Source organism: Oreochromis niloticus, linkage group LG16 (assembly GCF_001858045.2).
Source record: "Oreochromis niloticus isolate F11D_XX linkage group LG16, O_niloticus_UMD_NMBU, whole genome shotgun sequence".
Lineage (NCBI taxonomy): Eukaryota > Metazoa > Chordata > Actinopteri > Cichliformes > Cichlidae > Oreochromis > Oreochromis niloticus.
The window spans coordinates 12,732,193-12,747,067 of NC_031987.2; the positions used below are offsets into that span (position 1 = coordinate 12,732,193).

The window sequence follows — 14,875 nt, forward strand, 5'->3', positions numbered from 1 at the left end:
CACCCACTGCTACAGGCTGACACACGGAGTGTTGTTGTAGTTTCCACTTCTTCTGGAGCAGGGGACATGGGGATGGGCACAAAATGTTAGTCTGCTGCCAGACTGATGGAGCACGGCGCTGAGCACAGGTGGGCTTCATGCTCTGCTGCTCAGCAGTCTTTGTGTGCATAAGATTTTTTTCCTCTAGACTGAAGGGTAATTATAATTAAATCACAGGGAAAAAATATAATGCAGCATATTTTAATCTTTATTTGTACACTGCATCACACACTGTACGCTCTCTTATTTGGTCAGCTGGCTAAGTGAAAAAAGAGGCACTGGCTCCATAACATAACTGCAGTCCTCTAAGAATGGTTAGGACTCAGAGAACAAGAAGAGACTTCTCCAAAAGTTGCTACATTACGCATTATATGCTTTTATGCAATGGTGTTAACATTTCCAAAGAAAGCTTCCTTTTGACCATTTATTTTGTTTTTCCCAAAGTTGTTTGCACAAAAGTCAGCATGAATATAGTTTTGAGTCCTTTTTTTATTGGTACTTGCATTTCTATAAATTAAAATTGCATCATGCTGCCGTGGATAACTGGGTATAACTGGGGGCAGGGATAGATCAGTAGGTAGAGTGGTGGCCCCATGATCGGAAGGTCGAGGGTTCGAATCCACTGATTGGCTACCCTGAGGTACCCCTGAGCAAGGTACCGTCCATACCCACTGCTTCACTGAGTGAATGGGTTAAATGCAGAGAGGAATTTCCACACGGGGATCAATAAAGTATAAAGTATACATTATTATTAGATAAACCACAGACAGTGCCTAGCAATTAAAAGATTTATGCACACAAATGTAAATGTAATAATTCAAAAGTTTAAACTTCAAGGGAAAGTCAGGTGGAAAACATAGTGAGTGTTCATGTGTCTTTGCAATATGTCAGAATACATGGTAACTTTCTATTCACACATAGTCGCAATGGTACCCAGCAAATATATGGTGGAGTGTTTTATTTGTGCACGATGGTCTATTCACATAGGTTAATGGCATGTGAGGGGCTTTCTTCATTCTTTAAACTGCTTTTCCAGACAAAATTGCTCACAACACAGCCAAGCTTTGGGATCAAATGTCTTTCCTTTGATTCTGCCTTGCCGCTCCCCTTTCTTGGCTTTGTTATTTCTCAGCAAAGCCACGTGCAGTGGGAGTTAAAACACACTTGACATTTCCAATATTGTTACGCTATAAGGTTATAAATAATTCAGATAAGGAGCAGGGAGAAAAGGCAGTGGTTTACCAGGAAAAAAAGAATCCCTTATTGTCTCTGCCTTGAGTTAAAGAAATACTGCTACATTTGCTTGTTGCTTTGTTTGTGGGAGTTGGATGATAAAGTCAATATCAACTTTATGACAGCATATTCATCTGTTCAGTTTAACTCATTACTGAATCAGGAAGCAAAAGGAAGTTTGCATACCTCCTAAAAAGATACTTTCAACACTTACAATGTGGTGTTTTTATATTATGTTTTTTTTAATGTGTGGAATGTTGTATTGTTTTAATATAGTTTAATATTTTATCATGCACTGGAGCGGTTTTACCTACCACCTCCTCTTTCATTTTACTGCAGTAAAGTTGCAATTATACTACATGTTTTAGATTGGTTTTTTTTAGCTGGCTACAAAATTCAATACAACATGTAAACAAAAGGAGCATTTTTCCTTGAGTACTTACTTAGTAATAACAGAATCCATCACACTGCCTCCGATCTTGTGATAAGCTTATAGAGTCATGGTAAAAAAAAGAAAAAAAGAAAGTTCATTCTCTTTAAATTCTAAGGTTTTATGTGTCAGGACTTAATAAGATTTAATTCTTCCTGGACAGTTTTAAAATTGGGTAAATGCAACCTCAGATGAAATACAAATCCAAAAAGGAACTTATAAAGAAAATACTGATTAATACTAAATATATTACTTTTCCATTGCACATGATTATTGATCATCATCAGGTGTGGCCAAATCTATAAAAGCTGAAGTTTATAAAACCTGTGGACAAACCTGTATAAAACCGCAGCAGTTTGCAGATCTGGACCATTCAGTTGTGTGTTAACAAAGACTAAAGACATCAGCAATTATCTGAAAGAGCCACCTTTTGCTGCCCATCAATCTGGGAAGGGTTACGTGGCTGTTTGACATTCATTTTCCTACAGTGAGAAAGATTGTTCACAAGTGGAAAACTGTTTCAGCAAAAAAAACCCCCCAAAAAACAGTGGAGTGGACGTACTAGCAAATTCAAAGGTCAGACCGTGCAATGCTCAGAAAAACTGGAAAATACCCAAGAGCTACATCTTAAGACTCTACAAGCCTCATTTAGCATGCTAAATGTTAAAGTTCATGACAGTACAATTAGAAAAGAAAAACTGAACAAGTATGGCTTTTTAGGGAGGGCCGCCAGGGGAAAGCCTCTTCTTTAAGTTTGCATGTGAACACACCACAAGACAAGGAACAATGTCCTTTTAGGAAATGAAACCAAAATGGAGATGTTTGTCTATAATGCACAGCACCACATGCAGAGAAAACACAGCATATTGGCATAAACTACTCATACCAGCTGTCAAGAGGGTGGAGGGCTGGTGATTAAGGTTTGTTTTGGAGCCACAGGACCTGGACATCCATGAGCATCTTTGTATACCAAAGTATTTTAGAGTCAATTATGACATCTATCGGACAGCTAAAGCTTGTATGAAACTGCAAGAGAAAAAGTTTGCCAAGCACACTAGCATATTTACAGAATGGCTGAAAAAGAAAAGGGTCGAGGTGTTACAATGACCCAGACATTCAGCGCTCAACCTGACTTAAATGGTGTTGTGGGACGTTAAGAGAGCTGTGCATAAACAAATACCTATAAGCCTCTATGAACTGAAGTAACATGGTAAAGATGATGTGAGAGATGTGAGAGACTTCACACACTTTATTATGGTTGTTGCTTCAGTAACACTCGGCTGCAGCTTTCCAGCCGTCACGCACACATACACACCAACAACACAGTCGAGACCTAGTTTAGTCTTTTAATTCAGGTACGGTGTGATTGCTCATGCCACTCAGGTGTGTCTGCCTTCCCCGCAGCCACGCCACAGACCACGCCCCACCACAGGTGAGTGGGCCAAAGTTTCTGCACTGATGTGAGAGACGGTCACACAGAAAACGATTACTGACAGTTATTTCTGCTGAAGTTGACTCTACAAACTATTGAAGCACGAAGTGTACTTATTATTTCTTATTCTTTTTTTTTCCCCTGAGTTTTGGTTTAGTGTTTGTTTAAAAAAAAAAATATTGTAATGTGTCATGATTTCACACATCTTAGGTTGCCTTTACCTCATCTTTAAGACCTGATATGGACTCAAGAGAATTTTTATGTCTTAATGTGTAAAACATTGCATTTGACAGACTATATACTGTTTTACCATCACTATAGGTAGTATACCAACTGATTATTATTATTATTAAAAAGGATTTATTATATTAATAGAAAATTGATATGCAGGCTATCAGTGCAAGTAAATTGTGCAAGGCATGGTATTTACATTTAAAAATGTAAATAGACAAAGGAATAAAAAGGATGTCTTATTCCTTTCTCATAAGTCACTCTACGTGTTGTATTCCTGATCGTGACTTTTCTGCACACACAAACCACATACTCACCTTACCACGATTCAGAATTCACCTTACGATACCCAACTTTATTCCCACTGCTATTTATCTGTGTAACCTTACAGCTCACATGGAAGTTTTATTGATTCAAATGGGTTTTAAATGGCTGCACTTGCCAGCCTAATGCTCCCACAACTTTGCAACTTGTTTGTCAATTTGTTATTGATTGCTCTGAGGTGGACTCTTCCCTGTGGTCTCCGCTGCTGGGTAAGTGAGCTAGTCATGACCCACTTACTGGATTCACCTTCTTCTTTCTATGGTTCTATGAACTTTTTCCTCTTTTTCCTCTTTTTCTCATACTAATGTCTGGCATTTGCAGGGATTCACGTTTAAAATGCATCAAACTGTGGACAGTCTTTAAGATTCAGAATGGTTAGCAAAATTGCCTAATTACCACTGCCGATTATCTTTTCCTGCAGTGGCACAGTCCCCAAGGGGATGTTGCTGAAGGCCAAGCAGGACGGCTTCTCAGACCGGCAGGTTGGTCAGATTCTGGGCTGCAATGAGGGAGTAGCAAGAGAGCTGAGGCTCAATTATGGCATCAGACCTTGGGTCAAACAGGTGAGCATTACTGGGCTGATCCTTTTAGTAGAGACCAGATGGGCTCAGATAACTGACTCTGGCTAATCGATATACACACACACCTCAACAGAAAAGTATCCTCTGGCTACAAATAAATTTAAAAGGGAAGCATAAAAAATGCATATAGAGAGAGAGTTGTCTTTGCATCTCAGTCTGTATTGACATGTCCTTTGTCCAAATTGTATTTTTTGAAGCAGGTGACTAAATTATTAGTCACCTGCTTATATTATTATATATATATATACATATATAATATAATATGATCGTTAAAGACATGTTCTGTCTTTAACGACATACTGAAGTTAATACACATGATAATTTTCTGCAAAGTGAATGTACTCATTGTGCAGTATTGTGGTAAACCTCATAAAAATGAGCAGTTGCCAAATTTCTTCTTTCTGGAGAGAGTCTGCATGCTTTCCAAATCTTTAAACTGGTTTACTCCCATTTCAGCCATTATAGTTACATTGTAGAGTAGTAGTTGAGAGTAATCTTTTTTTTTTTTTTTTTTTTTTTTTTTTTTTTAAATGCCCCATTTTTAACATTCTGTTTTCTCTCATCTTAGATCGACACTTTGGCAGCAGAGTACCCAGCAATGACCAACTACCTGTATTGTACATACCACGGTCAGGTATGTGGTCTCGGGAAAACAAAGTCTTTTGTAAATATACAATTATTGAATGTATAAAATTGAATTACTGTATCTATTACTATGTGATACATACAGTTTTTTGTTTGCCTACAAACCTTTTCACTATCAGGAACACAGGAACATCTTAGGCCTGTGAAGGTTCTTATCTAAATCTGATATTATGATGTCATCATGTAGCCTGGTAGGCATCTATAAATGGGCTAAAATTACCCATTTGTAGCATTTATCCACCTTGAACACTTTGTAAAAGCACATCATTTTACTTTGAATTTAAATCCACAAAAATTCAACTATGCATAATATATTATTACATCACCATGTTGCCTAGCATCAACCTAACAATAAAGTAAAATCACAGTCCAAACAATACTGTAGCATGAGCAAACACTAGTATATTTACTAGTAAATGTTCATATTAATCCACTAGCTAACTTCCTTATTTGTTTTGAGAAGACAATGAAAGAAAATTTGGCAGCAAAATAAGGCTAAAACATGGTTTATGTGTGCAAGAGTCTATCATTGATTTGTCTGCTTCACTAGGAGCACGATCTGGACTTTAAAGACCAGGGAATTATGGTTCTTGGTTGTGGACCCTACCACATAGGTGAGTGTAATAACAAACAGTTTATTTATTTATTGATTGATTGATTGATTGATTGATTGATTGCAATATGTGATAATAAAAATAGCACTATTACTTATAAGAGGTACATTTTTCATTATTTCTATTGCATCTAGTGTTTTTTACCCAAAAGGGATATAACTGAGTCTTGCTGCATTTTGTTTCAAGTTAAAACTTCGTAGGGTGGAATTAATTTTGAAATTGTGATCTTCCTTTGATGGCCAACCTATTTATCAACCATTTGACCACCAGGCAGCAGTGTTGAGTTTGACTGGTGTGCGGTGTCCAGCATCAGAGCCTTGAGACAAATGGGCAAGAAGACGGTTGTAGTAAACCACAACCCAGAGACGGTCAGCACAGACTTCGATGAGTGTGATCGCCTTTACTTTGAAGAGCTGACCCTGGAACGCATTCTGGATATCACCCAGCAGGAGGTTAAAACACTACCGAACACGTGACATTTTTTCATTTGTGGAAATTCAAACAAAATACACACATTTCTCTACTTTTTGTAAACGAACAAATATTTTTATGCAATACAATTAAGACACTGTCCAAACCAAATATACTACAACTTTAAATGTTGAATTACTGAAAATACCAAAGATAAATGTACTGCCCTGCATTGATCTAAAACACTGAGCCTATCACAGCTCAGAGTGTTGAGGCAGTAGACCCTGGGCAGGTCACCAATATGTTAAACGGTTTTGTCAATGAAAACGATTATATTCATATGTAAAGTGTGGAATCTGATTTAAATATTGCATTGCAATCAATTTAAATTTCCCATAAACAGAGTTATATTGATTAAGTACATAATGCATATTTATTAAAGAAATCAATCTTGACAGCTATATCAAAGGCAGAGTGCACTTGTGGACTTAAATGTTTGCCCGATAATACTGGCAAGTAGATTTATAATCCGAGACCAGCACACAAGCACTCATATAATGGCATAATAACTTCTCTGCACTGCTGAAGAATAATTCTTTATTGAAAAATATATAGAAATCAAACATTAGCAGCGTGACTGTGACTTATTACCATGGACTACCCACAGAGTAGATCGCTGCAGTGTTGGGGGAAAAATACCTTCTCTGCTCAGAGTGGCATGGATGAAACATAACCACCACTGTCTGAATTTTCTCTTATACTTATATATGAATTCAGAAAACAGTTAAGCAAGCAGCTTTGTCACTCTTTATGTGTCACACCAATTTTTGCCTCAAAAACCAGCTTAACATAACTCTTTTAAATGGGGAAAAAAATTGAATTGGCAGTGAATGGACATTTCACTTTTGTAGTTTTGTGTGGGTTATTTTTTTAATATATATTTCTAATATTTTTTATGCATTTCTAGTATGTTTTTATATTTCTAATATGTCTGTTTCTACTTTTGGTTTACATAATGCAACATTGCATAATGAAGAATTTTTATGGTTATTTCTGGATTTATTGGTTGATCTATGATCCTACTCTTACTCGTGACTAGAAGATGTGGGCAGTAACTGGAAAAAAATAAGATGGGTCATACAAGTGGTGGAGCTCAAGTTAGGGTGTGATGCTAGGTCTTTTAGGAACCTGATCAGAGATGCTGCTGCTCCACATTACAAGGAGGAGCTGAGGTGGATTGAGAATCAGGACTAGGAAATCTTATCGGAGCCCACGTAGGTGATGTGTTTCAAGCATGCCTTACCATGAATAAACCCTAGGGCAGACTGAGGACACTATGGACTAACTTGGCCTGGGCATCTCCCAAGATGACATAGAAGCAGTGGCTAGGCAGGGGGAGATTTTTGGGAGCTTTGCGTAGACTCTTACCCCTGCAACCTGGACATGGAGAAGTGGTAAATGGTTGTTGGATTGATGATTTTATGAACAAAAACAAATGAACAGTGTATTGTGGACTTGTATAAATAAATTATTTGACAATTAGCATTCTAAATGTAGCTCATTTCCATCTCAATATTTTCATACTTGGAGTAAAAGTACTTCGCACGATTCTTAACTTTATATATCTTACTCTGAGCCTTATACAGCCCCTCAGCTCATCCTGTCTGAAATGAGCCATTTTGGCTCCCATTTAAGCCAACGTTCTTCTGGTTCATTGCCCTTTTGCAAACAAACAATTTGAACAACAGGTGGACAGGGTTACTGTGTCCCTAGCAAGAGCGATGTGCCTGAGATGCCCATATTAAGGATGTCCCGACTCTTTGATGTCATAAAGACTCAAAAGTAGGAAAGGGAAAAACTGCTTGAAAACTTTTGGCTCACAAACCGACCTCTTCATTTGGCCGTGTGTAATGAGGAAAAGCATAACGGGTCCACTTTAAGGTTGCTGAAGAACTGAAATGTGATTTCACATATATAACTAGGCTTGATTAGTATCATGCATATAATGATGCATTATTTTTGCTTTATTTTGCAATTAATTGTGTGGGTGTCTGTGTTTGTGTGTGGCGTCAGGTGACCCAGATGTTGTCAAAGAATATTCAAAGGCAACGTTTCCCTGCTATTTTCCGTGTATAGGTTTGTTGGCGCCTGTGTATTTATGTTGTGTTCTGTGTTTGTATACTTACGTCCGCTGACTTTCCCTTGCAGAGGAAATGTAATCCAGTTAAAGTTGCGATGGGATCAGAGTGTGATTAAGTGTTTGTTTGTTCAGGGAGATAGCATTACCATCAATCCCTCTCTCGCAGCTACAGTTTGTATATGTGTGTGTGATAAATATGGCATTAGAGCATGGAGATAAACCCTGGACAGGAGCAGGAGAGCAAGGCCATGAATAATGAAGAGATACAACCTGGCATTGCCATGGAAACAGCATCCCCCTTGGATCAGCTAGACAGGAAAAGGGGCTGCACGCTGTTATTAAAAGGAGCGCGTACGCGCACACACACACACTCACACATACATCTTCCCTGGCGATAACTAAACCCATGGCACGACCAAGATCAACTCTTTGTGCTTGTCTCATATTTTCACTGTGATCAGAGGTCAGAATAATTGAAAGTGGTTTCAGAATGTAGATCTTGGCTTATAGGCAGGGTTTCCCTCCTCTCGTCTTTTCTCCCCTCTTCCTCTTCCTCTTCTTGTTTTAGTATTCTAGTTGATTTAGTGTCTGCGCTATCTTTTGCATTCGTCTTATTCTATTTACTCCTCTCCAGGGTTGCTCTGGCTGCATCGTATCAGTGGGAGGTCAGATTCCTAACAACCTAGCCGTCCCCTTGCACATGAGTGGGGTGAAGATTCTCGGGACGAGCCCCCTGCAGATCGACCGAGCTGAAGAGCGCTCTGTCTTCTCCAGTATCCTGGATGACCTCGAGGTTGCCCAAGCCCCATGGAGGGCCCTGAGCTCCCTGGTGAGAGGAAACCTACAAATTCTGAATTATTGATGTGACAAAGTTATATAGTGGTACAATGCTGGGATGCTCAGCAAACTCTTTACCTGTGGCCCAAGGATCAGTATTATACCATTAATTATTTCTGATAGGAAAAAAAAATCAAAATGTATTGAAAGAGGTTTTAATTTCGAGTTGGTGCTTATATAAGAGACTTGCCCTAACACATAATGGCACTTCAAATACTAGTTAGAAAAAAAAGACATTCAGAATGCTTACAGTTTGTGTGGTACATGCTTTCTCTTATGTACACAGTCACAAAATACAAGAGTGACAATTGCTACTTGTCACTGAAATTAAGAATTTTGAGGCAAGTGAGAAGATGTGCCACTTTTTAAGGCAATATTTTGAGTCAAAGCATGTAAAGACATTTACTTGTATACATTGCTAGATTTATTATAGCTCTGCTGTTGAAAGTGTGTTAATATTGCAGTCATTTAAAAAGTTTTCAGAGTCAAAACGTGGTGTAAAACAGTTCCTGGAGAAACTGTAACAAGGTTTTGCTTGTCAGCTGAGGCAGAGAACATAAAGTGATTGGAAATGTTATTTTGACAAGGTTCAGCCAAGTGATGTCTGCTCAGCTATGGCAGCTGTATATTTTCTTTTAGAGTTTTGCTTCGTTTCTATAAGACGATCTTGATGGTTTACAGGGAACTCCTTCTATGAATATCAATCATACTGTTTGGTTGAGAAATTTTGAAACTATGAAAAATATTAAGAGCATCAAACCCCACACAGAGTTTACTGATGGACATATTTGACCATGGAAATACCTTTTTTCTGATTTATCAATGAGCATTATTTTTCATATTTAAAAAGAAGTGTCTACACACATGCTTATTATTTCTAAAATATATTCCTTACAAAGGTACTATTCACTACTACGTGGATGTCTCTTTTTAGTCTTTTTCTTGTATTTGGCTGGCTATACTCACTCCTGGCTCCATCTGAATGAAACACTGGCAGACTGCTCTGTGGAACATGCGGAGCACTGTGGAAATATGTCTGCAGTCGGTGCTAAAATGTCTCTTCCATTACCTTAGCTCTTGTATTCAGTTACCACTGAGGAGTGATTATCTAGTTCACACACACAGATAGAGTTCGGTCTCTCCAAGGTTTACGTATATTCTGTATTCATGCCAGTCTTTGAGAAACGGTTTGTTTTTAATTGGCTGGAATAACTCCAGGAGAGCCTCAGGGAGATGGTTCTTGCATCTCTGGGAAGCTATTTTCTGTTTGGTAAATGGTACTTCACCTGGTGAGTGAACAGTGGGTAATGATAGAGAGAAAAAGACCAGACATGCGGTGAAACAGAATAGAGAGAGAACGATGATGATAATGATGATGATGAGGAGGAGGAGGACATTCAGCCTTGCTTTCACTTCTAGACTCTGTCCACAACTCCTACACTTTCTTCTTTCACTCTTTTCATGACAGAGGGGGGGTTCAAAAGGGAGATGAATGTAAGCCCCATGCTTTTTCACTCTTGGAGCATTTATATTCCCCCTTGTACTTGCTTGATTTGTTCTGTTCTTCACAGATATGGGAGTACACCCTTTGTTCATGAGACCCTGATATAATGTGTGTTTTTTGAACTGAGAAAAGGTAAAACAGGGGCTTGCTGTATAAAAGATTTAAGAGGATGAGCACAAGAATTCCTTCTTTTGATATTTAGTCTTTTATCTGAAGTGTCTGTAATCAATAAGCTTTAATAATAATAATATATTAGTTACACAAGTCAGCTGAATCTTAGTATTATTAAATGTACTTTGATACTTTGGTTAAACTGCCATGTCTGGACTAAATATTCTCCCTCATTTAAAGTTTTTAACGCTGTTAACACATTTTAGTATGTTAAATGAATAAAATATTTTTTTCACGGTGTCCTCCAAAACTGATGTATTTGTAATTTGCATGGATGTCCTAAACGGCTAATATGCAGAACCTTTTAGAACTTTTATTCTATAAAAAGCAAAATTGCATTGGATGTTTATAAATGTTTACATTTGTAAGCACATGTCCAACTTTATATTGATAACCCTAACCCTCCCCCTAGTATCAACTGGATTTTAAAACCTTTATGTTTCAATTAAAGTTGTTTACTACAAAATGTAAAATCTGCAGCAATGCAGAAAAAATCTCACTTCAGTTGACAGATGTGTTTTTCTAAAATTTTAGTGCAGTGTCACTGGAGCTTCAAGATGCACATTTATATGTGGAGCTCCGAGTTGTGGCAGCTTATTCCCTTTGATTTCTGGTCCAACTATAATACGTCTGCTGTGCACTTCTGTCTCCTCACAGGAAGACGCGTTTGCCTTCGCTAACCAGGTGGGGTACCCCTGTCTGCTGAGGCCCTCCTATGTTCTGAGGTAGGTTTTAATATATCATAACAACCAGACTAATCTCGTTTCCCATCACAAAGGTTGCGGTAGTTCAGATTCTCTTATTCCATCAGCAGTCTCTTAACCGTAAATGTTGCATATTAATCATTAATACTTATAATATATATATTTTTTTAGATAATTTGCTTCATCTTTTTCCAAAAAATATAGACTGCAGGGGCCTGCAAGTATAAAATCAAATCAGAATTTATCTTGTGCTACGTTTCTGTCCTAAATAAATACACACCAAGTGCACTCTTGGTTTGACTGAGACTTGAGAGGGAAATCAATGGAATGTCTTAACAGCTAATTCACAGCGTAATTACTAGATGAATAAAACACATTTTAAGTTATGTTGATTAATGAACTTCATTCACTCAAACGCTGCTTTAGTCATGCAGTGACACTTTTGTCCAGAAGGTGTCATGATGGCACCCTGGATTCGGCAGGCAGTCTGCTGTCACCGAAAACGTATGTTCCTACATTCAAGCTGTGATGTTGTTTTAAACAGGATTTGTCTATTCACTGCAGGGAACTGTGGGAAACCCATGAGTGTTGTGCACGAGGCAACATTAATGTAATTCAGTCAAGTGATATGTACCAGTATTAAAGTGTGCTTCTGTTTGATGTTGAAGGAACTATAATCATACTGTTCATGATCGAATGAAATGAATAATAATCCACTTACAGTGAGTTCTGTTGAATACCAGTCGAGTGGAAGCCCCTCTCTTCTCCGTAGCGTCAGTGTTCGATGAACTCATCCTGATCTTTAGCATCCCTACAGCTTTTTTTCACTTTTTTCCCTCTGACATACTTGCTAATATATTTTGAGTGTTTTGCCCAGCCTCAGTACATATGCAGAGATACTCACAGATTTACACACTAAACACTCTCATCCTTGTCAGAATCATACTTCAGTTTTCTGTAGAAGTAAAATGTGCACACAAACAACAAAACTGATACTATTTGCATATTTAAGTTAATCTTTCCATTTGGTTGTGTAAACATTTGCTTAGTATTGTTACTGCTGTGACAAGCAAAGCAGACTTTAAACTATTTTTTTAGTTTTACCATCTTATGAAGGTCGCGTCTTTTAAAAGCACATGAAAATCTACTACTTAAACATGCATCTGAGATGAGAGTCCAGAGCAGAAAGATTGAGACATCGTCTCATTCTTTGCTTTTAACAAATGCTGCAAAAGCTTTTCTTGAAAATACCAAGTGCAAATGCAAAGTCCTGAAGATTTGCTACGCGTGTGAAATATCATCTGTGTGGGTGAGTTACCATAGTCGCTTTTATTAATGGGGGAGAGGGGACAAAAAAAGCATCAAGTGAGTTTATTGCACTCCAGTTGTTTAATAAGTGTCTGATATGGTGAAATGTCTCTGACTGGGAGCCGGCTGGAAGTCTTGGAAGTTGAAATCCGATCAGAATGTGACAGTAAACAAACGAGGGTTTACTACTGAGCACCTAATTAATACTTAGGAAATACTGAAACAGACCTTAAAGAAATTCTTGCACTGAAATGTCTGTTTGGTGGACAGAGTTTTTGGCATTTTCCAACTGGCCAACACTAACTAACTTATTGTCTGTCAGACATTAGGGTCATTTTACATCAGGTATGTGGTTTTTTACTGAAAGTTGGTTAAGATTAAGACAGCATTTTTACTTACTCCTTAAAAAGTCTTGAATTTTCAAAGTATGATGATTACCATTACATTATCCAGCAAATATGTGCACCTCTTTAGAACTAAAACTCATTGTAATCACAACTTTTACTAATCCTGCTAATACTGGACACCATTATATGCTGGGCTAATGGATGGAAAGACATAAAGCATAGACATTTTAGGGGGTTTTAATAGAATGCTGACTTTTGATTTTGGCCAACACTGGACACATAAGCCATCGAGTTTTACCTCAGCAGCACTTACACAGCATGCTGAACAGCTTTCCAAAAATTAATCTTAATGGCTGGATACATTTGAATGTTCTGAGAATAGTGAGGCAAAAACTCGATGGCATCTGAGTCAGTTATATGCCTTCATTTAAATGCAATATAGATATATCACTGGTTTCCTGAATGAGGGGTCAGTTTTGTGTTGGGGTTTAGACATACAGTATATCTGCCTCTAAGCTACAGAGAGCTAAGGTATAAAGCTCTGACCCAAGCATGTGGCCTTCCTTCGTCCTGTTTCTCTCAACCACGTTTTTTCTATCAGGAGGATAGCCCAGCTAGCAGTCTAAAATCAAAAACAACAACCACAACAAAACTAGCCTAAATCCATTGTTTTTTAATGATGAAGATCTGAACTCATTTTCAAGAGCCTGGAGTGCTTTTCGACCTAAATAGCTGTTCTTCTCCCAGTCTCTCTCGCTCCCTCGCTCCTTATTTCAACTGTTTCCAGACCTTGTTCCTGATGGTAATAGTGATGCAATGGAGAGATAATGAGTGTTTTTGAACAATCATTTGAAGCTTGTATGTTCTCCTCTTTTGCTTGTTTCTCATCCTCTCCTGTGCCCTTTTGATTTCCCTTCCTCACTCTCTCTCCCTCGCCTGCATCGTGCCAGTGGCTCTGCTATGAACGTTGTGTACGGTGAAGAGGAGATGAAACGCTTCTTGGAAGAGGCTGCACACGTGTCCCAGGTGAGCTCACTCTTAACTGTGTGTACTTACCTGCACCTGCAAAAGAGACATATTGCGATAAAACTCTCTAATGTCTCACCCTTACTTTTTTTTTTTTCCTACTGGTCCCTCTGTCTCTGTCTAGCACATACAATCACATTAATTTTGCACAAAGTTGTCCCTTTGCTTTCAATTAACTAATGCTACCAGCTGGCAACGGCTGTTGACTAGTATTATGTGCCCATCTCTACTCCACTGAACACCTAGGCAGCTTGGAGGCAGTTGGCCCCTCCAAGGGCCTTTGCTTGGGGCTATATGCGTACACACATGCACATTTTACACCTTCAGAGCACCAAAGCAAACCTTTTAATGGCATTTTAATAGACTTGGAACAAAGTAATAATCACAGCCTCTTGTAGTTAAAAGCAAAATAAGGAAAAATGAGCGCAAAAATAGAAATATCTTATCTCCATACATGGATAAACTTGTATGTGGTTAAGCTACGGGGATCAGGTGTTCAGTCTGCTGTGTCGCCTGATGCTGATGGTGGCCAGGGAAGTGGACGCTGTATGCAATGTGTTAGGGACCTGAAGCATGGCAAGAGGGTACAGATCCATGCCTGGCTAAAAACAAACCCTAGCCAGCCAAATCGCTCCAGCTTGCCAACATTATTGTTGTGCTGTTCATTGACTGCCTGTTCTTCAACGTGACTGACAAGAAGTTGAAATCACGGTGTATAAAAGAAAAATGCAACACCTGGGCAGTGCCACCTCTTTTTCTTATGTTTGAATGAGGCAGACCGGATGTTACCGTGACTCACCATCACTTCTTCAGGGTACAATGTGGTGTAATGTAATGGCACATGGCTAGCTGTAAACAAAAGTAAGTGCCATAAACCCACTGTGCACTGCTTTCTCAA

General features: G+C 38.4%; 1 protein-coding gene across 1 annotated transcript in view; it reads left to right on the forward strand.

Moving 5' to 3' along the window:
- cps1 (carbamoyl-phosphate synthase 1, mitochondrial) overlaps window positions 1-14,875 on the forward strand; it is a 62,823-nt gene that overhangs the window by 20,965 nt on the left and 26,983 nt on the right. The window contains exons 22-28 of the mRNA XM_003445297.5: window positions 4,111-4,252; window positions 4,839-4,904; window positions 5,466-5,529; window positions 5,800-5,981; window positions 8,715-8,909; window positions 11,250-11,317; window positions 13,902-13,977. Of these exons, the coding sequence (XP_003445345.1) occupies window positions 4,111-4,252; window positions 4,839-4,904; window positions 5,466-5,529; window positions 5,800-5,981; window positions 8,715-8,909; window positions 11,250-11,317; window positions 13,902-13,977 (793 nt within the window). The remainder of the gene's footprint in view (window positions 1-4,110; window positions 4,253-4,838; window positions 4,905-5,465; window positions 5,530-5,799; window positions 5,982-8,714; window positions 8,910-11,249; window positions 11,318-13,901; window positions 13,978-14,875) is intronic.